This window comes from Cygnus olor, chromosome 21, assembly GCF_009769625.2.
Source record: "Cygnus olor isolate bCygOlo1 chromosome 21, bCygOlo1.pri.v2, whole genome shotgun sequence".
Lineage (NCBI taxonomy): Eukaryota > Metazoa > Chordata > Aves > Anseriformes > Anatidae > Cygnus > Cygnus olor.
In genome coordinates, this window is record NC_049189.1 from 7,316,941 (window position 1) to 7,343,846 (window position 26,906).

At 41.6% G+C, this 26,906-nt stretch overlaps 1 protein-coding gene across 6 annotated transcripts in view; it reads left to right on the top strand.

Moving 5' to 3' along the window:
* The window catches only part of UBR4 (ubiquitin protein ligase E3 component n-recognin 4), a 78,007-nt gene that overhangs the window by 6,663 nt on the left and 44,438 nt on the right, over positions 1-26,906 (top strand). For 3 of the 6 annotated variants that reach the window (XM_040533955.1, XM_040533956.1, XM_040533957.1), the window contains exons 7-50: positions 77-218; positions 378-502; positions 1,202-1,326; positions 1,599-1,658; positions 1,777-1,967; positions 2,196-2,295; positions 2,386-2,523; positions 3,024-3,141; positions 3,567-3,754; positions 4,305-4,464; positions 4,594-4,679; positions 6,000-6,169; positions 6,954-7,236; positions 7,834-7,966; positions 8,240-8,319; positions 8,749-8,877; positions 9,322-9,504; positions 9,738-9,860; positions 9,950-10,179; positions 10,837-10,961; positions 11,546-11,643; positions 11,771-11,928; positions 12,635-12,844; positions 13,801-13,902; positions 15,336-15,436; positions 15,963-16,161; positions 16,395-16,583; positions 16,938-17,001; positions 17,196-17,387; positions 18,006-18,076; positions 18,208-18,355; positions 18,901-19,128; positions 19,347-19,517; positions 19,628-19,810; positions 20,096-20,254; positions 20,849-21,001; positions 21,311-21,538; positions 22,410-22,567; positions 23,390-23,561; positions 23,709-23,910; positions 24,212-24,375; positions 24,465-24,681; positions 25,076-25,292; positions 26,641-26,673. In XM_040533955.1, the coding sequence (XP_040389889.1) occupies positions 77-218; positions 378-502; positions 1,202-1,326; positions 1,599-1,658; positions 1,777-1,967; positions 2,196-2,295; positions 2,386-2,523; positions 3,024-3,141; positions 3,567-3,754; positions 4,305-4,464; positions 4,594-4,679; positions 6,000-6,169; positions 6,954-7,236; positions 7,834-7,966; positions 8,240-8,319; positions 8,749-8,877; positions 9,322-9,504; positions 9,738-9,860; positions 9,950-10,179; positions 10,837-10,961; positions 11,546-11,643; positions 11,771-11,928; positions 12,635-12,844; positions 13,801-13,902; positions 15,336-15,436; positions 15,963-16,161; positions 16,395-16,583; positions 16,938-17,001; positions 17,196-17,387; positions 18,006-18,076; positions 18,208-18,355; positions 18,901-19,128; positions 19,347-19,517; positions 19,628-19,810; positions 20,096-20,254; positions 20,849-21,001; positions 21,311-21,538; positions 22,410-22,567; positions 23,390-23,561; positions 23,709-23,910; positions 24,212-24,375; positions 24,465-24,681; positions 25,076-25,292; positions 26,641-26,673 (6,706 nt within the window). The remainder of the gene's footprint in view (positions 1-76; positions 219-377; positions 503-1,201; positions 1,327-1,598; positions 1,659-1,776; positions 1,968-2,195; positions 2,296-2,385; positions 2,524-3,023; positions 3,142-3,566; positions 3,755-4,304; positions 4,465-4,593; positions 4,680-5,999; positions 6,170-6,953; positions 7,237-7,833; positions 7,967-8,239; positions 8,320-8,748; positions 8,878-9,321; positions 9,505-9,737; positions 9,861-9,949; positions 10,180-10,836; positions 10,962-11,545; positions 11,644-11,770; positions 11,929-12,634; positions 12,845-13,800; positions 13,903-15,335; positions 15,437-15,962; positions 16,162-16,394; positions 16,584-16,937; positions 17,002-17,195; positions 17,388-18,005; positions 18,077-18,207; positions 18,356-18,900; positions 19,129-19,346; positions 19,518-19,627; positions 19,811-20,095; positions 20,255-20,848; positions 21,002-21,310; positions 21,539-22,409; positions 22,568-23,389; positions 23,562-23,708; positions 23,911-24,211; positions 24,376-24,464; positions 24,682-25,075; positions 25,293-26,640; positions 26,674-26,906) is intronic. The other 3 variants (XM_040533958.1, XM_040533960.1, XM_040533961.1) reach the window with 1 other exon arrangement.

A 26,906-nucleotide genomic window follows, 5' to 3' on the forward strand; every position in this document is an offset into this window, starting at 1 on the left:
TAGATCATTAGACGTTCTGCCTAGAAGCTCTCCTGTGGAACAGTAAAAATAAAACACTGCTGTTTTTGTTTGGTAGGTGGCTCTGAAAAATTGCTGAGAGTGTGCCTGAACCTCCCATACTTTTTGCGATACATAAATCGGTTTCAGGATGCAGTGTCAGCCAACTCATTTTTTATTATGCCAGCCACAGTGGCAGATGCCACTGCTGTTCGTAACGGGTAAGATTGTGTCGTCACTTTTCTTTGGTATGTGCCGAGTACACTGTATGAGAGAAAATAAATGTACTAGCTATGCTGTATCAGTTACTGTGTTGCTCCTATGGACGTGTGATGTGTGCACATTGCATTGTTGAATCTTAACCTGTGTCGTTACTGTAGATTTCACTCACTGGTAATAGATGTGACCATGGCACTGGATACTCTGTCTCTGCCTGTGTTGGAGCCCCTGACGCCCACGCGGCTCCAAGATGTGACTGTTCTTGCTCTCAGCTGTCTCTATGCAGGTGAATAGATTTTTCCCTTTTTTTTTTTTTTTCAGAGCTTGAAGTCGCTCTTGCTTCTGCTCTGCTTTGTTACCTACACATGTGAGGCTCAGCCCACCTTTATTTCTCACGGACCTGAAAGTTATGCACCGTGCTGCATAGTATGGGGACTGGGTAATGTGAACATGGTCTAGTGGTACTGCGGTTCAAATTTGTTCTGCAAATGTTCTTGTCAGCATCTGAGAGACTCAGTGACTCAACACCTTCTTAATTGCCTGTAATTTCTGTTCTCTTATGTTGAGAGCGTAATACATTTTTGCGATTCTTATTCCGTCAGCTTAATTGGTTATATCCCCAAATCATCCTTGTTTCCCTGGAGTGGTTTTAAGTACTCCAGAATCCTGAGGGTTTGTATTGGTATGGGTAAGATTTTTAAATAGTTGGTAATTGAGTAAGAAGGTTGCCTTAAAAATGGTATTGAATTACATGGTAAAACATTTCCTCCTTGTTTTCACGCGCTTACTTCTGTAGGACAAAACCTTGCTTTTTCAGGTGTACTTCAGAAATATTTTTTTTAATCTGTCAGCTGCAATAATATATATTCACAGCTCTCCTGAGTTCCTGTGCATGTTTAATACTGCTTGTTTTTGTGTACTAAATGGGAGCGTTGAGTCCCAAGATTGGCTCTTAAGACTGTTGCCTTCACTTGTTTTCAATCAGGTGTGAGCGTGGCAACTTGCATGGCCATCCTACACGTGGGTAGCACTCAGCAGGTTCGGACTGGGTCAACAAGTTCTAAAGAAGAAGATTATGAAAATGATGCTGCTACTATTGTACAGAAATGTGTAAGTAGATGGGAAAGAGTGTGTGTGTGTGTGGTGTTTTCATTCTTGGCAAGTGAAGTGTGTAGAATTTGTATTTATTTCCCGTGCAGTACATACCTGTTATTTCTAGGCACTAGTCTGGCGGATCAAGTAGTTGGGTGGCTAGTTGTGGAGGGGGAAAAAACAGTTACGTCTGGAGTTTTGAAAGCGTGGTTTAGTGTGGTTTAAAAGGTGGTTTAGTTATTGCCCAATCAAGTGCTTAAACATTACTGTGGTTTGGGATTTATTTGCAGCTTGAAATCTATGAAATGATTGGACAAGCCATCAGCAATTCACGCCGTGCTGGGGGTGAGGTAAGATCTGTCTCTCTTCGGGAAGCTTTCTCACTGTTTTTGTGCTGATGTATTTTGGCATTTGGACTTACGCTATTCTGTCTTTTTTTTTTTTTTGCCTCCACTTTTTGGGTGATAGCATTATCAGAACTTCCAGCTGCTTGGGGCTTGGTGTTTGCTAAACAGTCTCTTCCTCATCTTGAACCTCAGCCCCACGGCCTTGGCTGATAAGGGGAAGGAGAAAGATCCATTGGCTGCTCTTCGCGTCAGAGACATTATTGCTCGTACGAAAGAGGGCGTTGGGTCTCCCAAACTAGGACCTGGGAAAGGGTATGTAAATACCCCACTGAAGTAACCATTGTCCATGTATCTAACCATGTCCAGCAGGCAACTACTATGGAGTCTTGTCGGTCTCCCCATTGGAAATTCAAGTCTTGATTCTTGAAAAGTAGTAGTCATCTGTTCTTTCTCGGTTTATCAAAGCAGTTCCTGTCACTTCACTCAATCTTTTTTTTTTTTTTTCCCTGAAATTACATTGTATCTTTTATTTTTCTATAGACATCAAGGGTTTGGTGTTCTGTCAGTGGTGCTAGCAAATCATGCCATCAAATTGCTGTCATCTCTCTTTCAAGATTTGCAAGTGGAGGCATTACACAAGGTGTGTAGGTAGTGTGTGTGGTTCTTGTGAAACATTTTGCCTTCTCCACTGAAACACACTTTAATTTCTCTTTTCATTGTTGTCCTACAGGGTTGGGAGAGTGATGGTCCGCCAGCAGTGCTGGATATCATGGCTCAAAGCACATCAATACAGAGAATCCAGAGGCTGATAGATTCTGTACCTCTCACTAATTTGTTGCTGACTTTGCTATCTACATCCTACAGAAAGGTAGGAATGGGCATACAGCTGGGGAAGTTCTGTAGCTCAGCCACTCCTACTGAGCATCATCTGCATGCAAAATTCTCTTTATAAACTGTGAATATGCAAAGAATTAGTTAGAATTCTTCTGTTAGAAGCTGTCAATTGGGACCTCTCTCTCTTTTCAGAGACTGTAAATTTGACAAACTTGTTCTAATATAATTTTTTTGAAAGCACAGTGGTATTTATGAATTCAGCAAGAAGATGAAAAAACTGTATTCAAAACAGGTGCTTTCCTGTTAAAGCTGTTACTTGAAGTGTTGCTTACAAGGTTGGGAATTTTTTTTTTAAAGTCAGAATTTATATAAATTTTGATATCTAACTTAAGGGAGAGGAGTTGTGAAGAACTGTTAATAAATTAACTGAGTAGAATTTACTAGAAGAAAATTAAAATGATTTAGGAAGATGCTCTTGTTTTCAAATTCTTGTCTTTCATAATCCTAAAATTTAATTTATTCTGGTGTTCTAAGGCTTGTGTCTTGCAGCGTCAGAGGAAGGGCTCCATGAGCAGTGATGCAAGTGCCTCTACTGATTCAAATACTTACTATGAAGATGATTTTAGCAGCACTGAGGAGGACAGCAGCCAAGGTAACAGAGTTTGTGGCAAGTAACGTAAGTCAGGATTTTATGCTGTCTTAAAGGTGTAGTGGAAACCTGGATACTGGGCTTTTGTCGTCTTGGACTGGAATGACATGTAATGCTAAAAATATGAAACTGTAAGATCTGTTGGCAGAAGTAATGCTGACTGTACTCTCTTCTGTAAACTTAAGCCAGAGTGGCTGGAATTTGGCACTATTTGCTTCTTAGGAGAGTAGAAATTATTTCTTCTTGTAAATTCCTGCTGGACTGCTGTAAAACTGCTGAGCCTTGTGATTGGAAGGGAGAAATGAAAATTGCAAATCCCTTAACTCTGCTCACTGAAACTCTTCTTCAGTCCTTTTCTACGCTAGGTAGTTTGCATAAGGCAGTTGCTTACTATACTGTGCTTTTGTTTTTCTTGCCTCCTGTGTTAGATGATGATAGTGAACCAATCCTGGGGCAATGGTTTGAAGAGACAATCTCTCCAAGCAAAGAGAAAGTGGCCCCACCACCACCCCCTCCACCACCACCTTTAGAGAGCTCTCCTAGAGTCAAAAGCCCTAACAAACAGACTGCAGGAGAGAATGGGAACATCCTGGCCAGTCGCAAAGATCCAGAATTGGTATGGGAGCATAATAAATAACACACGTGCTGCAGCATCATTTACTTGACAGTAGCTAGCTGTGTTGACAAGTAGCATGATAAACGTCAGGTATTTTAAGTGCACTGCTGATGGAGAATCAGTGACTGTCTAGGCTTCGAAGACAAGAGTTTGCTTTACGCTTCTATTTGTTATTGCTAGGGAAGCAAAGACTGAAGGTATCAGTTTGGGTTACAGAGGGAGAGGCAAAGTGAGGGCAGAACCATAAGTGAATTAATTTGCTGGTAGAATGCTGTTAGCTCCAACCCCATTGGGTAAAGATAAAAATAAATCCTTCAGCCAAGAAGTTAGACACGTACAGGTTTTTCAGAGAATTATGAAATCAGTCCTGATAAGGAACACAAAGTGCAGTGAGTTGCATTGCATTGAGTGAACTAAATCTGCACACCAGTACCAGGGGTGTTATTAGGGAACTCAATTTATTTTACTGATGGTTTTTGCTTTTTTAATGTTTTCTCATACTCCCTCAGACTTTTTTGTTTCTACAGTATGTTTCTCTTTTTCTTCTCAGTTTTTGAGCCTAGCTTCAAACATTTTGAACTTTATCACTTCTTCTATGCTGAACTCGAGGAATAACTTCATTCGCAACTACCTGAGTGTCTCTCTTTCGGAGCAGCACATGGCAACACTGGCTAGCATCATCAAAGAAGTGGATAAGGATGGGCTTAAGGGTGAGTGGGCGGAACTTCTCTGTTAGAGAGTACAAACAGTAGGATTTATAGAATATTTTCTTAGTTCCATGTGGAAATCTTAAATATAGGAGAGCAATAGTGGTAAGTGGCTCAATCCCTGTATTATAGGCACATCAGATGAGGAGTTTGCTGCTGCACTGTATCACTTCAACCACTCCTTAGTGACCTCAGATCTTCAGTCCCCTGCCTTGCAGGTAAGTCCTTTATGAATGTAAAGTGAAATAAAGAAGTGTTGGTGTCAGTTAATGCTACTATGTGGATTCTCTGCACCTAGAGTTGTGATTCCATTTGGCCCCAGAGTATATTCTTTTGCAAACAGAGCTTGTAATATTTTGGATCCAACAAGTGGAATGACCTTTACAGTCATCCAGCACAAAATGTCCTGCAGCATATAAGCTTAATATTAGATTAATCCACTGAATTATGAAGGTTGAAGGGGAAGTGAGTTTGTGTATTTTGTTTTGGAGACTTACCTCTATCCATGTGTTTGCCAAGATTCCTGCAGATTTACTTTGCTGTCAGGACTGATGACAAAAGGCATTGGAATTATTTCAGGAGAATCAAATTAATCTCTTCGCTTTCATGCAATGACTTTGTAGCCTCTAGGTTTCTTTGCTAGGTCATGGGCTGGCTTAACACGGTGACTAGAGATTCAGTGAATTCATTACCTATACGTTTTGTTGACTGTTTTCTACTGTATTTAAAACATTCCCCCGTGCCACCCCCCCTACCCCCCCCCCCCCCAAAAAAAAATAAAAAAACAACACAGAAGAAAACAACAGTTAAAATAGTTGTATAAACTTTTGGCTAAATCTGAAAAGAAGCAAGTATTTCTGTGATCAGTAGAAGGGGTCTACTTCTGAATTCTTAAATACAGAATGATGTCGTAATTGTCTCATTTGTCTCATTTGATGTTTAGATGTGTAAAACTTGAATGTTTTTAGTCAACTAAATGACATTGAGCAAAGAACTTCTACTGTTTTGTTTTGTTTTTCAAAAGTAGTCCCAATGCTATCGGTCTTAATATATCTGAGGAAGTGTTTTCATTTTCTGAGCTCTTTATTTTTTGCTCTGTCATTTCTGGAGGGGTACAACAGTATCTCCCAGATGGTTGCTTCTGATTTGTTGTGATTTTTCAAGCCCTGAGGGGTACTCAATTCCTAGTTTTTACAATAACAATACCAGTCAGAGTAAATGCAAACTCTGCAAGCTGACCCGTGTCATTCTGCCAAAGCATAATCTCTCCTGCTGTGATTTTTGCAGTAAATGAGTAGAGCTTATTAATGCAATTTTTTCTACATTGGAGCTGAAGTTCACAATTTGTTGTTTTAGGTGGTAAAATGACAACGTAATTATCCCTCAGTAGCTGTACTACGTATTTGAGATAGGAAAAATACAGCTGTCCAGTACAGCTTTACAAGCTCTGAGAGCACTACTCTTTATTCAAATCTTGCTTTTAATTAAAGCAGCAAGCAAGACTTGCCTCTTTTCAAGAGGTCTCTGTTTTGTTCTAGAACACACTTCTGCAGCAGCTGGGAGTTGCCCCTTTCTCTGAAGGACCATGGCCTCTCTACATCCATCCTCAAAGTTTGTCGGTGCTCTCACGACTTCTCCTCATTTGGCAGCATAAAGCCACTGCCCAGGGAGATCCTGATGTCCCAGAGTGCCTTAAAGTTTGGGAAAGGTGAGATAATTTTATGTTAAGTTGAAAGTCAGTCTGTCATCTCTTATCTCTCTGATTTTTTGTGAAAAAAAGTGAAAATTCCTTGGCACCAGCGTAACAAGTATGCGTTGAGTGTGTTGTCTGAGCACTGGTGGTATGTGATGCTTGGAGGAGCAGAAAGTCAATCTTCTGTGTGGCTGGAGCTTTTCACCTAAAATGCAGGAAATGAATGAAATCAGTCATCAGAATGAGGATCTAGGTGCATGGAGGCTGAATAACCTACAGTAATGCTGTTTTTAAAAAAGGAAAAACAAATGTCTTATTTCAGCAGACTTTTAGTAGCTCACTTCTCGTTTAGCTGACTCAAAGCCACGGTGGACTGCCTTTCCTGTGGACACGAGTTTGCATCTCTCTGTCTCCTTTTAAACGATTGTTCATATTCTCCATCAAATGTATTTGCCTCTAATTGAATTTATGTAGGTATTAGAATTTGCATAGCCTCATTCCAGTACATAATGTACTCTGCAGTGTTGTGCCAGGGGAGGTTTAGATTAGATGTCAGGAAGAATTTCTTCACAGAAAGGGTGATGAGGCATTGGAACAGGCTGCCCAGGGAAGTGGTGGAGTCGCCATCCCTGGAGGTATTTAAGAGCTCTGTGCATGTGGAGCTTAGGGATGTGGTTCAGTGGTGGATGTGGTAGTGCTGGGTGATGGTTGGACTTGATGATCTTACGGGTCTGCCGCAACCTAACTGATTTTATGAGTCTTAAGTAGAAAAGTCATTTATAAACTTTCTCATTGTCAGGTTTGTGGGCACGCTGAAGCAAAATGCCTTGCAGGGGACTCTTCCCAACGATACAGAAGATCTGAATGTTGAACATCTCCAGCTGCTGCTGCTTATTTTTCACAATTTTTCCGAGAGGGGCCGCAGGTCTATCATGATGCTCTGTATCCAGACAATTGTCGAGCTAACAGCGAACATGGATACCCAGCAAAGTTCTGTGCCACTTATTGTGGCTCGTCTATTCTTGGTGTTCGACTACTTGCTCCATCAATATTCCAAGGCCCCCGTTTACTTATTTGAACAGGTATGATTTTGAGATCATGTTCTGAATATGCAGCTGGTCACTAAGCAAAAATCTGTAGCAGGCAATCGTTTGGTGTCTTCACAGCCTTTGTGAGTAACTTGTTTTTGGTTCTGTTACCAGCCTTTTATGTTATAACAAATGATTAACTACAGTTGCTGATTCCTAGTGGCAGGTTCAGTTAGAGTGTAGATTTCTGATGTAACTGCTGTCCAAATAAATCCTGCTAAGGACAGGATGAAAGCCCTGCCTTATCTCTCAAAATCCTGAGTATTTTGGGTATAGGCACCATTTCAAATACCTTGTACACATTGTTCTTGCCTTAGCTTGTCGCTGTTTTTTGGCCCTGTTCTCATTAATGGGATGCTAGTGTTTCGTGTGGCTTTTTCAGCTGTTGGAAGCTTGACCATTGACTTAAGCGGCTCACTCCGGATTAAAAGTTATTGGATAGGGTTCAGGGCTTCCCTCGGAAGCTGAGAATGATTGTGTTTTAGCATTGGGGCTGTTTGTATTTTGTTTCTTCTTTTGTTACTGTTGGGGTCTCCTTGCTTAATGATGAGGTTGCGATGTTGGTTTTTTTTTTTTTTCTTTTTTACTTAGGTGCAATATAATTTGCTGACTCCACCCATTGGCTGGGTGAGCGGGTCCCAGGACAATAGCAGACGAACTTCTGTCCCACTCTATCATGGTTTTAAGGAGGTGGAAGAAAACTGGTCTAAACACTGTTCATCAGGTAAGAAGGAAAATGTAAGGAATTTTTTATTCTAAGATTTGCTTTTACAAATAAACGAGAGCCTTTCCTATGCCCTGGCTAGGGTACCTTTTCCTGCTTTTGATGGGCATAGTTAAAACAGATAAAAAAGCATATAGTTATGCTTCAACAGTTTTATTAATGTTATTATTGTCTAGGAATATGTTACAAAGTGATTCAAAATAAAGACGGTAACACAGTACTGCCTAACTAAAACTCTCACTGTGAACTTTATTTTCTGTACTCTCCTTCCAGACACAGTTCCACAGCCCAGATTCTACTGCGTCCTATCTTTAGAAGCTTCTGAAGATGACCTGAACCGTCTAGATAGCTTGGTACGTGGGATTTCTGTAAGCCTTCAGAGGGGAGGGCAGTGTTGACTTGACAAGTGCCAGGGAAAAGAGATGAGAAGGAAAAACCTGATGAAGCAGCTAGAGCAGAATTTTTTCTCCAGATGGAGAAACATCTAAGAGAAAGATTATTAGAGTTGCTTTCCCATCAGTTTGTTCCAAGTTAGTTTTTCCTGTGTTTTGTTTCCTCAATAAATTTGTTGTCACCAAAGTTACAGGCTTGCCTAATGCAGGCTGCATTAGAACCAATGCATTGGTACCCTGACTGGGAAGAGAAGCACCTGACAGAGTTACCTTCCTGAAGTTACATTTTGCATAGTTCTGGTCTGTGGGTATTCTGAATTCTCAGAGAAAACCTTGACTCTATATAAATGCAGATGCAAAGCAATGATCCTGACTTGTCATCTCTTGCAGGTTTGTGAGGTCCTTTTCTCTAGGACTATGAAGTACGATGAGCTTTACACAGCCCTGACTTCACTACTTGCAGCTGGGTCACAGTTTGATACACTCAGGAGGAAGGAGAACAAAAATGTCACTGCACTGGTAAGACTGTATGTGTTGCTGTGATGTTGCCTATATTGAGGAATAACAGGTTTTTAGATTTGCTGTTTAAAACAAGTATTCAGCCCAGGTATTCTGGATAGTGGTTGAAGTAATTGAGAGCTTGAAAATCCCATGTGTAATGGTAGTATTTTTAGTGGTGGTACATCTCTCATGGGTTTTTAGTTCACAACATGTTTAAGATTTACTGTTCCTCCCTGGTAACTCCAGGAGGTCTGGCTAGAATATGATGAGACAGAAAATTTTTGTTATCTTTTTCTTTTCTTATTCCTCTTTGTTGCGTACTTCACTGCAAAATATGGAACGGGGCGTGGATTTGATTTGGCACATCTACAGGAGTCTAGAGTCCCTGATGAGATAATTTCAGTATAATGATTGAAACTGTGATCTTCCATTACTAATTAGTCCAACGGTACTTTCATTTAGGAAGCCTGTGCACTTCAGTACTACTTCTTGATACTGTGGCGAATTCTAGGGATTTTGCCTCCATCCAAAAACTACATGAATCAGTTGGCTACAAACACACCAGAAATGAGTGAATGTGATATTTTACACACGCTGCGCTGGTCTTCTCGTCTTCGAATCCCATCTTACGTCACATGGATCAAGGTACGGCCTCATCATTATTGTGGTGTTTTATAATGTTGTTGATGGTAAGAATGTCAGTCTCTTGTTCTTCAATGCTTACTGCATGTGGGCTTTGTTGTGCGGGCATGGTGGTGAGAAATTGGGACTTCTGTCTGCATTTTCTGAAGTATTCTAGCCTAGTAGATGGCAGTGTCTTGATTACAGAGCATTTCTAAAGGGTGATAAGATTTTTTTTGTTGTTTTGGCATCTGTAGGATCACCTTACCAAGCAGGGCATGAAAGCTGACCATGCTGCTTCTCTCATTGAATTGGCCTCCAGCAAGTGCAGTTCAGTGAAATATGATGTAGAAATAGCAGAAGAATACTTTGCTCGTCAGGTAGGCTGGTGCGAATGCAAATGTGGACGTGGAACGTCTATTTTCGTGAAACGATTTGCACTTACAATTCCATTCCTTTGTATTTTAAGATATCTTCTTTCTGTGGCATTGACTGCACAACTATTCTCCAACTGCATGAAGTTCCCAGTTTACAGTCCATTTACACCCTTGATGCTGCAATTTCCAAGATCCAGGTTTCTCTAGATGAGCACTTTTCCAAGCTAGCTGCAGAAACTGATCCACAAAAGTCTTCGGAGATAACCAAGAACCTCCTGCCTGCTACGCTACAGCTTATTGACACCTATGCTACATTTACGAGGTACAACCTTAGCATCTCCAACAGAAATACAAGTTTCTTATGTGCATGGGGCTTTTCATTTTATTTGTTGTTTTTGTAGAGAGGTGGTTTGTTTAATCGTCCGGCCTAATCAGTCTAACTTAAGTCCTTTAGAGTGTCCATTGTTTTTAAAAGAAGAAAAAGAGAGACTTCACAAGCTATAACATGGAGTTCTTATTTCTGAGTAGCCTTCTTGTCTGATCTTTCAAAACTTTCTTGCAAGTTTGCAAAAACAGTTTTTCTCTGAAGATGAAACCTCTTCTTGCCACTTTCTAGGATAGTGCTGCTTAAGGTTATTTCACTGACCTACTATTGAGACTGTCAGAGAGACCATCAAGGCTTTGTGTGCGTGTGTGTGTGTGTCTGTGTGTTAATTCTTAGATTAGGAGTTTGAAGTCTTCTAAACTCTCATTAGCCCCTATGTAGTAGAAAGCAAAAGTAAATCAGCTTTTTTCTTTTGAGCAGATGCTTTTCCTGGTAAGCAGCTTAGAGGAGACAAAAGCCCAAAACACGTAGTGGTATCACATGAAGTATGGGGTAGAACTTCAGAAGTTTGCTTTACGTGTCACCGTATTGACACGTTTAGTTAAGAAATACAGAACTGCTTCCTGAAATGAATCCTTTCCCTCATGAATGCAGATCTTACTTGCTACGTAGCCTCTCTGAAGAGGGCTCCAGTGAGAACAAACCTTCTGAAGAGAAGCTACGAGGTTATGCTGCTGTCCTGGCCATTGCATCCAGCCGTTCCAAATCTAATACCCTAGGTGAGTGTCCTGGATAGTTCAAATTTCCTTCTGTGTGTGGGTGAAGCTTTCTACAATGCTGCCAACACTCAATTTCAGAGCTGTATGCTGGCTAATGCATTCTTTTTCTTCACCACCTTGTTCAGATCAGCATATTAACCTGTCAGCAGCAGACTGGGAAGTCTTTTCTTTTTAGTGTTGTAGAAGCTGAAAAAGAGGGGCAAGCCTTGAAAAGTAATCTGTGGGCTTATCTGGCTTGTTAAAATGGTTTTTATAACCGTGTTGGTGCTCCAGTGGAATGGCATGGCATAGTGTGGCATACTGTGAGATGTTGATATTTTGAAGACTGCTGTGCGTTAGTATTTTTGCTATGTTTCCTGTTGTTTTAATAAGGTGAAAGTAACTGGAAAGCTGATGCAAACTTCAGGGATAATTTTGGCTTGGGGAAAAGCATGAAGATAGCCCTCAGCAGAGTTACAGCTCAAACTTAGCTACAATTGTGTCTTACTTAAATCATGATCTAGTTTTAAACAGTGTTGTAAAAGCATTCTGTTCCTTCGGTAGGACCCGTGACTCACTGACTTACGATTCTGTATCGATTGCAGGTCCAACGCTTGTTCAGAACTTGCCATCAGCTGTGCAGACTTTATGTGAAACATGGAACAACATTCATACCAATGAGTTTCCAAACATTGGCTCATGGGTGAGTCCAGCCTTGCGGATTGATCTGACATAATCTCAGCTATGTGAATTGCAGGCAATGATGGGTAGTTTGTCTTTCTGCTAAACAATTCTGATGTTTTCGTGTATGTATCTGTCTCAATCCTTAGCGCAATGCCTTTGCGAATGACACAATCCCTGCAGAAAGCTACATCAGTGCAGTTCAGGCTGCCCACCTTGGTACTCTCTGCAGCCAAAGTCTACCTCTTGCAGCTTCCCTAAAACACACCCTTCTCTCTCTGGTCAGACTTACTGGGGATCTCATTGTGTAAGTGATGTTTTTCATATTACATTCTTGCTGTATAGGTCTGTCTACTGTTCTGAGTGTCTGTCTTCATCAGACTGTTTGGTTGGAACGCTTACTGAATTGGATATGTATTTTGAAGTAAGCCTTAAGCTAAGTTACATTCAGTGTACAGTTCTAAATGAGTGAAAAATAGCCCTTCTCTCTTGATGGGGTATCTCTAAAACGTAGGCTCCCTGATAGAAACTTTTAGTCTTGTTGTTGAAGGAGGACTTGCAGAAACTGAGGTATAAGCTGAGGCAATATGGATCTAATTTGATTATGTTTTGTTATCATTCAGTTGTGCGATCTTTTCAAAGCATAAGAAGGCAGTGAAGTGAAAGAATTATTTTTTTCTTAGGGATTTAACACAAAGATGGTCTCAAACAAAGTAGTTGTCAACACTGCAGACAGATCCAAAAGCCCTAATATAAGTGATAATGTGACTGTCTAGGAGAGTGCTGTAGGTGTATGTATACGTGCAAAAATAACATGTAGGTTTTTCTAAATGAGAACCATATTTCAGAGGGGAAAATAGCTGTACCCACTGTATTTATCCCTGCTTTCTGAAAAGAATTTTTGTCACAGACTTCCATCCAGACTTAGAGTTTACTCGTGTGACGTACGATTTACCCAGTAAAGATGTTTCTGTGTTTTATCATATAGATAATTAAATTGTTTTCTTTTCAAGCTGGTCAGAGGATTTGAACCCACCACAAGTGATTCATTCCCTGTTGCCCCTCCTTTTGGAGACCAGCACAGAGAGCGTGGCAGAAATAAGCAGCAACTCCCTAGAAAGGATCTTGGGTCCTGCAGAATCAGATGAATTCCTGGCACGTGTTTATGAGAAGTTGATCACAGGATGCTATAACATACTGGCGCATCACTCTGATCCAAACAGGTAATGGACTGTGTGGCTTGTTGTTGTTTCCTGAGCAGCGCAACAGAAAGGCAAAAAATCAGCTTTTTTTTTTTTTATCTGTTGAAGACTATTATACTTGTTGACTAAAAATGTAAGACACTTCATTCACTTCACCAGAATTTTCAGTGTTGCAGTTTAGGCAGCGTGAATTTTAATCATCTCTTCTAACTCTGGATAGATCATACATATGTAAGTATAGCTTTTTTATTTAAGCAAATAGAAGGTTATGTAAATACAAGCACAGAATCAAAGTCAGAGATGCTGACCTATCTTGCTTTATATTCCTTTGCCTCTATTCTTGTTATTTATCAGGATGGCTAATCCCTGCTCTATCGTAGCAGACTAGCCCGATTTATGTTTCCTACCCCTTACTTGCTGTGTATATAGAGAGAATAAGCTTGATGTGCAGATGTTGATTCTACCTGTCTGAAACATAAAACTATTAGACGTGATGATACTGCATCTTTTTAACGCTCATTCTCTCCAGATGGATGGTATTCAAAAGATCTACTGTGCCTTCTGGTAGAGAATGTAAAAGTAATTGGATTTTACTTGCAGTATGTGTTGTGGAGTGGGGATGAGCACAGTAGAGAACGGGTGCAGTAACACTAAAAGAGACTTAAAGTGTAAAAAGAGCAGCAATTTAGAGGAATTTGTACTGTGAGGTGTTTGAAAGGGCTATATTATTCTAGGTTTCTAACTGTGTAACTTGCCTACAGTGTGTGCCACGTTTTTTCTGATCATTTGTTAGATTTGTTGGACTTAATGCGATGTTTCTTAATCAATTGTTTTTCTCCTATCTCTTGGAAGGAGAGCTTCTTTTAGCTAGTGGAAGGTTTGTTAGAATTGTTTTAGCAAAATTGATCACTTATTGTCTCAGAATTATTGATATTGTGCTTATATATTCTTATTTCAATGTGTCTTTTCATCTTCAGTGGCCTGGATGAGTCCGTCTTGGAGGAATGCTTGCAGCATCTGGAGAAACAGCTGGAGAGTAGCCAAGCCCGAAAAGCCATGGAGGAATTCTTTTCAGAAAGGTAAAATTGTCTTGAAAGTTATAGGCCAAGCACTTTCTCTTCCCTTTTCTCTTAGCTTGTCACCGATGACTCGTTCAGGATGTTAATGCAGCACATTGCAGACTGCATAGGGATAGTATATCCTTCAAGCAATGCAGGAATTTGAAAAGACTTTCTGTGTGGGAGAGGACCTAGATCTTTGTTATTCCAAGTAAAATATTCAGCAAATCCTTGTAGTGATCAGCAATGGGGGATCTTGTGAGAGGAAAGGCATTGGAAGGAGATTTTTGAGAGATCATGAAATCATAGAATGGCCTGTGTTGGAAGGGACCTCAAGGATCATCTAGTTCCAACTCCCCTGCCATAGGCAGGGATGCCACCCACTAGATCAGGTTGCTCAGGGACACAGCTAACCTGGTCTTGAACACCTCCAGGGATGGGGGTGTTCAACCTCTCTGGACAACCTGTTCAAATGTCTCACCACCCTCTGAGTGAAAAATTTCCTCCTAACCTCTGATCTAAATCTCCTCTTTCTTAGTTTAAAATCATTTCCCCTCATCTTGTCAATGTCTGATTGAACGAAGAGTTGCTCTCCATCTTTTTTATAAGCCCCCTTCAAGTACTGAAAGGTTGCCATGAGGAGCCTCCTCTTCCGTAGGCTGAACAGCCCCAGCTTTCTCTGCCTGTCTTCATAGGAGAGGTGCTCCAGCCCCTTGATCATCTTTGTAGCCATCATCTGGACCCGCTCTAAGAGCTCCACATCCTTCTTGTGCTGGGAGCTCCAGACCTGGACGCAGTACTCCAAGTGGGGCCTCGCAAGGGCAAAGTAGAGGGGCCCTCCCTCGACCTGCTGGCCACTCCTTTTTTAATTGCAGTCCAGGATGCAGTTGGCCTGTAAGATGGTACCAGCAGATGCTGGTCTGTAAGATGGTACAGTTCAACTTGCAAAATCCCAGGTTCTCTCAGGCATTGGCCTGGCTTAGAACTACGAAGACTAATTATGATGGAAACATAACAACAATGCTGTGAAAAGATATTAGGGGCAAACTGGAGGAAAGTTTTATCCTATTAGAAGAAAGCTGTTCGCTTGTTCAGCAGTTCAAAACTGAAGCTGTCTGGTGGCTGGTTGTTTTACTTTGTTTAACACTGAAGGGAAAATGAGGCAAGAAAGTATTGCACCTTGATTTGGAAACATACAAACCATTTTACGACTTCACGTGGGGAGCTTGACGATATGTTATTCAGGAGCTCTTGAGATTTGCAGGATTTAATTTGAGCTAAGAGTTGGCTTGTTTTCTGAAAGCAATTTCTATGGCTTGGCTGCTGAGCAGTGTTAGTACAGACAGTTACCAATCTTAAATGTGAGGATAGATAATAATGAAATTCAAGTGGGGAAAAAAAATGGAATGGGTGATCTTTTACAAAGCTGACTTACTTTCTCCGTCTTCATACAGTGGAGAATTGGTCCAGATCATGATGGCAACAGCCAATGAAAACCTCTCAGCAAAGTTTTGCAACAGGGTGCTGAAATTCTTCACCAAACTCTTCCAGCTAAGTAAGTGATTGTGTTGAATTTCCCTGTTATGCCCTTGTCCACTTACTACTGTTCTTGTATTAGAGAGACTGCAATAGGAAAATGCTTGAAAGAAAAGCTCTAAAAGGAAGTGGAATGACATCTTCATGCATAATAGTTCCCTGTGATTTCTGTGTGTTGCTCATTCTTTTCTCACTTCCTCTCTTAAGCTGTCCATGTTTATTTGGCCATTTTTTCTTTCAGTATTGGTAACAGCTAACTTTAGCCTTAGAGAGGGATTAACATGATTTAAGTCTGAGGAGAAGGTGGTAGGTGAGCATTTTGTGCTCGTGTTCCTATAATGCCTGTCAGGAAATAAGTACTGCATCCTGAAGAAATGACATTTGCTTGTTATAGCTGATTACTTTTCATAAGTAGGGGAGAAGACAGGTGCTTTGCAATTGGGTCCCAGTTCCAAGGAAATGTTTTATGTGACTGGGATCAGTTAAAAAGGGAAAGCCATCTTCAAACATGTTAATTGTCACTCACTAGTAATTTTCTCCATCAGCTGAGAAGAGTCCTAACCCCAGCCTGTTGCGACTTTGTGGCTCTTTGGCTCAGCTGGCTTGTGTGGAGCCTGTGCGTCTCCAGGCCTGGTTAACCAGGATGACCATGTCCCCACCCAAAGATTCGGATCAACTGGACATTGTCCAAGAGAACAGGCAACTGCTGCAGCTCTTGACAACTTACATTGTTCGGGAAAACAGGTGAAGTACAGCCTTTGTCATTGCTTTTTTGCACTGTTCCTTTGTTTTACTCTCTAGATGTGCAAATTAGTTGAGTTGCTGATGGCTTACTGTTGTCAGCTTTCAAATTAAATGGTCGAGGAATGGCTGTTTCCCATGAAGGCATTGCTGAGTCAATGCTCTTGCAATGTAGGCCCTAGCTGTACTTTCAGCGGGTGGTGTGCAGCATCTGAAACTTTCTTCTTTTTGATTAGCCAAGTGGGAGAAGGCGTGTGCACTGTTCTGCTGAGTACTCTAATACCAATGGCAACGGAAATGTTGGCCAATGGTGATGGCACAGGCTTTCCTGAACTGATGGTTGTGATGGCAACTTTGGCCAGTGCAGGACAAGGCGCAGGACACCTCCAGCTTCATGGTGCTGCTGTTGATTGGCTAGGCAGATGGTAAGAACAAATGGTATACTGCTGTTCATTCATTTGCATCAATTAAACTGACTTCTCTGATTATTGGTGGACAGAAGCGCATGTTTACTTATACACGCTTATTTTGTAATTTATTATTTGTTATTTGGGATACAGAGTGCCTGAGATGGTGGGTGGGACATGGACTAGCCTAAGAACAACCATGTGATTTCTTTGTCTTTTCCACTCTTTATAGTTTAAGTAATTACTGCATTGATACATTTCCTGTCGCTGATCTAGAGCAAGCTAAATGCTTGGAGCTGTTAGTGGGAACTGAGTTTATACTTCCCAAAGACTGTTAGTAGCAATGATCTTCTCTGCTGTCTTGTGTTACAGCAAGAAATACCTGTCTCAAAAGAATGTGGTAGAAAAAATGAATGCCAACGTCATGCAGGGGAAGGTAAGACACATGGCTGTTGTTTAATTGGCAGGAATAAATCTTAGGCAGCAGCTGTATCAGCTGTCTTGTTTTGATTGCAGGGAGAATTTGAAAACAAAATGGTCAGGAATGTGTGCGTTATATTTTCCTGCCTTATAGGAGCTATAGTGGGATTTAAGTGTTGCCTCTCATTTTCATTTGTGTCTACTTCATAGCATGTAACTATCCTGGAGTGTACATGCCATATCGTTTCTTACCTGGCTGATGTCACTAATGCACTGAGCCAGACCAGTGGCCAAGGACCAAGTCATCTTTCTGTTGATGGCGAAGAACGGGCAATTGAGGTGGATTCAGACTGGGTGGAAGAGTTGGCAGTGGAGGAGGAGGACTCTCAAGCTGAAGATTCGGTAGGTGATAGTCAACAGTTAATACTGCAAATGAGATGAAGATTTATGTTGCATCTTCCAGGTCAGAATTGTTTGTTATAGTTTGAGGGTTTTTTTTTATCCCTAATGTGAGACTGAGTGAAGAACCCTAGTCTCAAATCTGGAAGAGAATATCTGTTGTTTGTGTTTAGATATGACTATGTGATGTCAAAAACAAACAAAAACAGTTAAAAGGTGTTTATAGAAAATGGAGAGGAAGAATGCAGTGAGATGGGTTTGTTCCAGCCTATTTGTTGTTCAGTTACTAGCTTTTGTATTAGTACACACCTTAGATTAGGCTTTTAAGTACTGTTGGGTGAAAAGAAAGCTGTTAACTCATTTTTGAAATGTTGTCATCCCAAAATATTATTTTGTCACTGTTTTCTGTTTCTCGACTCACTCTTTCTATTTACTATAAAATGTCACCATCTCCTCTTTCTGTGTGGTTTCATACCAGTTGCCTGACTTTAGCTAGGTGGTGCTAAAACTCACTGTTCTTAAAATGCCCATGTAACATATGAGGAATGTATTCTGTACCATGAGCCTTTACTGAAGCTGTGCAGTTCTAAGACCTTACTAAAACATCTTTCTTCTTAATAGGATGAAGATTCTCTTTGTAATAAACTCTGTACCTTCACCATTACGCAGAAAGAATTCATGAATCAACATTGGTAAGAGTCTCTCCAAACTCATGGTCAGAATTTCACCCTGATATTTCTGACCATTGAGAAGAAAACAATGCGGTCTGTAGAGTCTTCCTGAAGCACTGTATTTAATGACTTATCTGACTTATTTTGTGCAGGTATCACTGTCACACTTGCAAGATGGTTGATGGGGTTGGCGTTTGCACAGTTTGCGCTAAAGTTTGTCACAAGGATCATGAGATTTCTTATGCCAAATACGGATCGTTCTTCTGTGACTGTGGAGCAAAGGAAGATGGTAGTTGCCTGGTAAAGTGTCTTGATCTCAAAATTCAAGTTGTGATGTCAAATTTCAAGCTGTGATTTCCTGGGGTATTTCAAGTCTTTTGCAGAGGTTTATGTTCTGCAGTAAGTTTTGTCATGATAAGAGTACTAAGATCTGAAGGCTCTGGCTTTACAATGCTCTGGCTTTACAATGAAGCCTCCTAATTTACAGTTTGTCTGGTGATTTATTTTTTTGCACCAAATAACTAAATAAGTGCATTGGCAAATCTCTGTCCTAGTGGCTGCTGGGATTCCACCTACTGTTAGAGCATTTTCAAGTTAGCTTAAGCTGCGCAGCTGTCAGATACTACTTTTCCCATGTTTTCCCCTAACAACAAAGTCATTTTATATCAAACATGAAAGCTTTCCATATACTTGGGTGTTTTTATTTCTTGAAAAATGCGTTTTAAGAGAATTGAATTCTCTTTCTTTGAAATTGCGTGAGTCTTGTTGCCATTGAAATCTACATTCTTTTTGTAAGTGGTCAATTTGAGTCCGGTTTGAGCTTTTAGCATTTGTGTCATCTGCAGGCTTTGGTGAAGAGAACCCCCAGCAGTGGTATGAGCTCTACCATGAAGGAATCTGCCTTCCAGAGTGAGCCTAGAGTGCCTGAGAGCGTCATTCGACATGCAAGCACCTCTCCTGCAGAGAAAGCCAAGGTCACCATCAGTGAGGGGAAGGGCCCTGATGAAGAAAAACCCAAGAAGAGCAGCCTGTGTAGAAATGTTGAGGGCTGTCGAGAGGAATTACAGTCCCAGGTATAATTATCAGCTAGCTGTTAAAAGGTACATGGTTTATGTTGAGGATCTCAGGCAGACTGTGTTGGTTATCAGTCACGGTACTTGATTTTGGGGGTCTTTAGGACAGTAGGGATCATAGAGGCGGCTTCAGGTTTTGAAAACTGGTTGAAATGCAGATCTTCTGAGGACCCAGCAGGAGCATCTTGAGCCTCACTTGTGATGTTTGTTTCTTGTAGGCCAACTTCTCCTTTGCTCCTTTGGTGCTGGAGATGTTGAATTTCTTAACGGATGCCATTCAGATAAACTTCCAGCAAGCCTCAGCTATGGGGAGCAGCAGTCGTGCCCAGCAGGCTCTCAATGAGCTGCATACATTGGACAAGTCAGTAGAAATGACAGATCAGTTGATGGTATGATACTAAAGGGGCTATTATTATCAGTAATTAGATTACGGGTAGATTTTAAGCAGAAGAAGTCAGTGATGCGCTTCTTTATGTTTTGTCTGTTACTAATGGCTCAGGTCCCAACTCTGGGTTCGCAAGAAGGTGCGTTTGAGAATGTCCGTATGAACTACAGTGGTGATCAGGGCCAGACGATCCGGCAGCTGATCAGCGCTCACGTGCTAAGGCGGGTGGCGATGTGTGTGCTGTCATCCCCACATGGACGTCGGCAGCACCTGGCTGTGAGTCATGAAAAGGGCAAGGTGAGATCTTTAATTCTGTAAGGACTCTCTAACTGTGGGGTTGTAAAGGAAAATGAAATGGACTTAAAACACTGAACAACAAACTGTGATTTGGGCCACCTGTCCTCAAACCTGTGTCTTCTGTCAAGTATTGTATGGCTTAGAATAACCTCTAATTTTTCAGAGAAAAGCATTTTTGCAGCAGAAGTGGTGAAAACAGCAAGGACACAGTCATAGAGCTGAAATAGAAATGAGGTTTTCTCCCAAATTCTAAAGTTGGGTAACTAAGCTCATTTTGTTTTGCAGATTACAGTCCTTCAGCTCTCAGCTCTGCTGAAACAAGCAGACTCCAGCAAAAGAAAATTGACACTCACGCGCCTTGCTTCTGCACCTGTTCCTTTTACTGTACTGAGTCTAACTGGAAATCCCTGCAAGGAGGACTACTTAGCTGTGTGTGGACTGAAAGTAAGTGTCTCACTAACCCTTTTCTAGGCCCTTGGAAACCTCATTTCAAAACCATACGTATTTTTTTTCTTTTAAGGAGCTAGCTCAGAGCCAGGTCCAAAGATCTGTCACTAATTCTAGCTCATGGATCACTTCTTTACTAGATATGTGAAGTAAAAGAAATGGTACATGTATGAATAATGCTGTAAATGGGACAATGCCTCAAAATAATACTTCTTAGTGTTTTAGGTCAAACTTACTTAGAGACAAGGGTCGAGGTTTAGCCATGTGAAACTTGAAGTGCCTTAGTCTGTAACGAGTATTTTGTAGCAAAGACACCTTTTTTGGTATTCTCCCAAATTTGGATTCAGCTTTCACAGTTTAGAATCCACAGATTTGTTCTTTATCTAAGAAACATCTGGACTAGACTTTTTTTTTCTTACTGACTTCAATGTCACTCATATTAAGTGCAGGAATTTTAAATTCTTACTGTATGAATCATTACTGAAGCTGAGAGGAATGCCAGCTTTTAACTCTGTTCTTGGCTTGATAGGTATACAAGTATTTTGTTCTAATATTTGACCTAATCTAATACTACTTTTTTCATTACTCCAGGACTGCCACGTGTTAACATTCAGCAGCTCTGGATCAGTCTCTGACCATTTGGTACTTCATCCCCAACTAGCCACGGGAAATTTCATCATTAAAGCTGTGTGGCTGCCAGGATCTCAAACAGAGCTTGCTATTGTGACTGCAGACTTTGTGAAGGTATGTTTGGCCATAAGCTACTGGTGACTTGTGGTTGTCTTCTTTCAGGCATTAGATCCTGGGTCTCGTGATGAGTTGTATGTAGAGGAAGATGATATTCTTAGAAATAAATTAGAGGTGTAAATTTGTGGTGTTTGGCTAATGTAAGAGAAGGCAGTACCAAAGAACTCAGAGGAAAAAAAGAAAGAACTATAATCTGTAATATAGGCATTCCCTTTCTCAATTTTTATCCATTTGAACTGTGGGGGGGGGGAAAAAAGACTGTTTAATATCCTATTGGTTAACTCTTTTCTTGATTTCTCCCCACAGATTTATGATCTCTCTGTGGATGCCTTGAGCCCAACGTTCTATTTCCTGCTACCCAGTTCCAAAATCAGGGACGTCACTTTCCTCTTCAATGAGGAGGGAAAGAACATAATAGTGATCATGTCCTCTGCTGGGTACATCTATACGCAGCTCATGGAAGAGGCAAGCAGTGCCCAGCATGGACCATTCTACGTCACCAATGTGCTTGAAGTTAATCATGAGGACCTAAAGGTACTGGTGACTTCTCTTTCTTGTAGTATAGGAAAAGCGTCTTTCTCTCTTTTATTAGTCTTAGAGTTGAAGGCAGAAGGGTTTTTTTCTTTCTTTTTTTGAAGTTCCCTCATCTAGATCAATAAGCTTGGCGTTCCTTTAAGAGAAATACCCTTGCAGTGAAAGGGAGTGGGGATAAAAATGAACCCCCGTGATCCTTTCATCTAGGAAATGGAGCATGTTTTTCCATGGCTGGCTGTGAAGTTATGCCCAGCAGGATATCTCAGCAGGGAGATGCCTTTAGAGCAGTGCTGTTCTCTGCCTGAGGCTCTCCAGAGGTGCAGTAACCAGAATGGATAAAGTTATTGACCGTTGCTGAAGCTGCAGAGATGGAGTGAGCCTTTGTATCTGGTCCATAGCTGGTCTATAGCAGCTCTGTAGTCTTGGGGCATGCTATGCATACAGGTGACTTTTAAAATCCATCCACATTTTACTCAGTGCTTTTCCCCCAGCCTGCTCCGAAACAGGGAAACAGATGAGAAGAAGGCCCACAGGAAAGCTCTTTTCATGAGCTGGGAACATGGGGAGCGCTCCATGTGAGATTGTCATACAACGTTCAAGCACACAGATGTGGTAGCTGAGGGCTCTAACTGCAGCCTACGGGTATGCAATCTCAGTATCCCATTCAAAAGCCTTTGAAGTATCTGATGGATGAGTTCACCACGGAATTTAGCTCAGAAAATTGTCATCTTGGGCTGTTCTCTCTTACTGGTGGGGAGAGGGCTTTTGGAATAACTTGATCAGTTGAGAAACTTAAAAGCCTGACTGCTTGAGAGTGTTTTGGAGGATGCATATTTATCTTAAATGTTGTTTTTTCTCTCTGATCCTACAGGACAGTAATGGCCAGGTAGCCGGAGGTGGTGTGTCAGTGTATTACTCCCATGTCCTACAGATGTTGTTCTTCAGCTATTGTCAAGGCAAATCCTTTGCAGCCACCATCAGCCGGGCCAATCTGGAAGTGCAGCGGCTATTCCCAATTAACATAAAGAGGTGAGACTCGGGTGCAAGGCTTCCCTGAGGTTTTCCTATCCGGTAATAAATATTACTGATTGATAACCGAGTTCCAAATGGCCAAAGCCTGTGGTGGAGTTCCTCTTTTTTGAATGATGTTTTCTTGTTAATTTGCGTGTTGCTCCTGGCCTACTATCAGAATGATTTGAAACCAGAACTGACTCTTTCAGCAGCGGGATGCGTATGCATCTCTTCCCACTAGGATTTCACAGCAGAAAGGTGGCTTCAGAGCAGCCATGCTGCACTGTGTGGAGCTGCGACTTGTGCGGCAGCTGGAACCGATGGGATTAGCGTCCCTCATGGAGGCTGCAAAGCAGGAAGCCTTTGTTTCCTTTCGGCACCAGTACTGCAGTGGACCTTGTGCATTGTGCATACTAAGGCTTATTTTCAGGCTCCCTAGCAGGAAACCAATCTCTTACGTTATGAATGTGGCAAGAAAAAAGGCGTTCTGTCATCTGGTCTGATAACCTGAGCTGGGCTTTAAAAAGATAGCTGAAAGCCATTTTTAAATTACATTCTTGGCTTTGGGTATAAAATATTACTAGGTAAGTGACTTACCTTGAGTTTTTAGGGCTTCCTTGAGAGATCAGGGCCATGTATGGGGATGCTTTTGCCTTTTGCCCACTTGACAGTTTGTCTCAGGTTTCTCACCTATAAACTGGGTACTTATGTTCCTAGTTGTTCAGTGATTTGAATTCCTACTGTGGAAGAAGCTTTAACTGATTTAATGGCGGTGGATTTTTGTGTGTTTTCACTTGTTGCTTCTTAAATCAGTGTCATTTTGCCCTTCATCTCTTGCAGTTCAAATGGTGGGAGTAAGACTTCACCGGCACTGTGTCAGTGGTCTGAAGTCATGAACCACCCTGGCTTGGTGTGCTGTGTTCAGCAAACCACAGGTGTCCCACTGGTGGTGATGGTGAAGCCCGATACCTTTCTTATCCAGGAGATTAAAACCTTGCCAGCCAAAGCAAAGGTCTGTTGCAGTTCCCTTTATTTTTGGTCCTTCACATGTAGTCTCTTGTTGTTCCAGTAACAAGATCTGTAGCCTTTGCAGACTTTTTAATGCAAAGAACAGCAGTTGTCAGGTCCCTTCCTTGACTTGCATTGCTCGCTTTTGCAGATTCAGGACATGGTGGCCATCCGACACACAGCCTGCAACGAACAGCAGAGGACGACTATGATCCTCCTGTGTGAAGATGGCAGCTTGAGGATCTACATGGCCAATGTAGAGAATACCTCCTACTGGCTGCAGCCCTCTCTCCAGCCTAGCAGCGTCATCAGCATCATGAAGCCAGTTCGCAAGCGCAAGGCAGCTGCAATTAGTAAGGGACTTCTCACGTATCTCATGTAAGCTAGCAGTGGCAAATACAGATGTGAAGATTGATCAGCAGCGTGTAGATACTTAAGACATTCACATCTGATAACGATCATTTAACCTCAGGGCTGGCCTAAGCATCGGCTAAAGTATGGGTAAAATCTTCCCACTGATGTCTGTAACAATACATAGCTATCTGGCTAGCACAGGCATTTCCAAAGAAGGCAAGTTCATTTTGCTGTTGTTTTATCTTAGCTTTGCCTCTTAAGAATGTTTCTTGCCAAAAACATCCATCTTGTCTCTTGTAGCAACTCGCACATCCAGCCAAGTGAACTTCCCTATTGACTTCTTCGAACACAACCAGCAGCTCACAGATGTGGAGTTTGGAGGCAATGACCTGCTGCAGGTTTACAATGCTCAGCAGATAAAGCACCGTCTCAATTCCACTGGCATGTATGTGGCCAACACAAAGGTAAATGGGGAAATTCGGGCATTCTCTTGGACTTCCAGGTGACGTTATTGTCTAGACTGATATATGCCGTTGTGATTTGTCTTCTGCAGCCTGGGGGTTTCACCATTGAAGTTACAAACAATAACAGTACGATGGTGATGACAGGCATGCGGATCCAGATTGGCACACAAGCAATAGAGAGAGCGCCCTCGTACTTGGAGATATTTGGCCGCACCATGCAGCTGAATATGACCAGGGCTCGTTGGTTTGACTTCCCTTTCACTCGCGAGGAAGCCTTGCAAGCTGACAAAAAATTAACTATCTTCAGTAAGTCATTGTTAATTGTTTGCTTGGACTGCCTGTTGGTTTTGCTCAGGCATGTTGCAGCTACTTTGCTTCAGCTCAGAGTAGGGAGGGTTTCCACAAGCTGTTCATTTGACCTGACCTCAGAAACAGTTTGGGGGCAGATCCCGCACACCTAATAGCTGTTCCTTTAGGGCTCAGTTTCTTGCTGCAGCAGATGAACACGCAGTAGCTCGGCTCAAGAATTTTGGGTGGAGGTAATAGAGAAGGGAAGTGGCCTTGAAAAGGAGATGAAACTGTCAGGATGGGCGTGTATTGACACAGCACAATTGCTGTCCTCGCCTTAAGAGGCTGTGCTTATTTTTATTCAAAAGAAAAACATTTGTTAGTCTTTAAAAAATTTCTCTCACCACCACAGTTGGGGCTTCTGTGGATCCGGCTGGAGTCACGATGATGGATTCCATAAAAATTTATGGCAAAACCAAAGAGCAGTTTGGATGGCCTGATGAGCCCCCTGAGGATTTCCCATCTGCTTCAGTGAGCAATGTTTGTCCCCAAAACCTAAATCAAGGGAATGGTACTGGAGACACGGAGTCAACTACCCCGGCTGCTGCCAGTGGGACTGTCCTGGAGAGGTATCGCTGCAGTCTTTCTTTTATTTCTCCTTGAAAATGGATAGTTGCTCTAGAAGGCACCTAGGTACCTTCATGTGCCTTTCAAAACGAGGAGAACTTAAGGAGTTTAGTGCGCTGTTCTCACTGCTGTATAAAAACAACAGAAAAGTGAGTGATTATCTCCTAAGGAGAACTTTGTGCTCCCTCTTGGTTTATCTGGTGGATGAGAGGGATAGATCCGTGCGCGTGCTTTGTATGCTCAGTTCACTTGTTATAGGAGTCTTGAAGAGCTAGAAGAGATTTCTGCTTTCTTGGCGCTTTTTCTCATTTCAAGTTAGCCCTCTTCCGTTCTCTGGAGCTCACAAAGTTTAGGCCTCTCTGACATTCAGTTCATTTTGAGGAGGACTTTGTGTGTGACCTTGCTTTAGATGTGTGGTTCCTAACAGGCTAGGAATAGAGCCCATATATTACAGGCTTAACTACTGTGGTGGAGAAAGTGTTGTTTCCCCCTTCCATATCCATACTGAGGGTCAGAGCACAAGGGTGAGTTGGGGATATATTTACAGACGAAAGGGAACTTTTTATATGTCCATCCCATTTTCTTTCTCTGAGCTCATACAGCCTGTGCCATCAGGGTTGTAGAAAGACTGGCAAGCTAGCAAGGACAGGAGGGCAACAGGTCATAGAACTAGCGCTGCTGAAAAATGAGCGTTCTGAGGTATATGCTGCTTGACTCTGAGTAAGTCATGGCTGATTGTCTTGCTGAAATTCTCACGTAAAGGTTCAGAGCTTGAAGTAGTGGATACATCCAATTGAAGGACTTATTTGGACCTATTTTTTCCTGCCCATAATTTCTCTTTTCTTCCCTTCTCTGCTGTGGCATCTCCACAAGATGTCTCTCTATGCACAGGCATACCTTCTGTTTTTTGAAAGCAGTGGAATTATATCCTAAAAACTTGCAACCAAAAGAAATTATTATTTTTATTTTTACTTACATGTTACAGAACGCAGTGTGGTTACCTTATAAAGGGCTTCTTGAGTAGGAACAACTAATGGCAGGCAAGAGGCAGCTTTCCTTTCAGAAGTTTGGTGTCTGTACTTCAAATTTAACCTTCAGTTGTGCTTTAAGCAATGTGCTTGGCTTCTCTGTGCTAGGTGGCCTGGATCTCCTTTATTTGTTGTGCTATTAGGCAAGTGTCTGCTGCCCAAATAGAAAGAGCCGTGCTTAGATTTACTGGATATATTGCTCTCCCAGCTTCATGATTTCCCTATTTAATTTGCCTTTTGCTTAGGATGTGTTCTAGGGAGTTTTTCTGTGAGCTTTACACATATTTTTTTTTCTTTTTCCTTTTTCTTTGCTCCCCCAAAGTTCTGAAACTGAGTCCCTAACCACCCTGGACCGGTTAGTATGCCATCCTTTTCTCTGCACGAATGCGTGTGTGTCAGAGAGACAGACACATGATGTGGCTTTTGTTGACTGTTTTTTTGTTTTCCAAGTGACATTTGCTTCTTTACATTCTGGTCATTGCATGGCAGATGATATAGCAAAATGTAAAGACGAGGCGGTTTGCAGATTTTTTCTGTATACAGCATAACTGTTGCTTGTTTGACAGACTCCTTTTTGCTTTGTCCCTC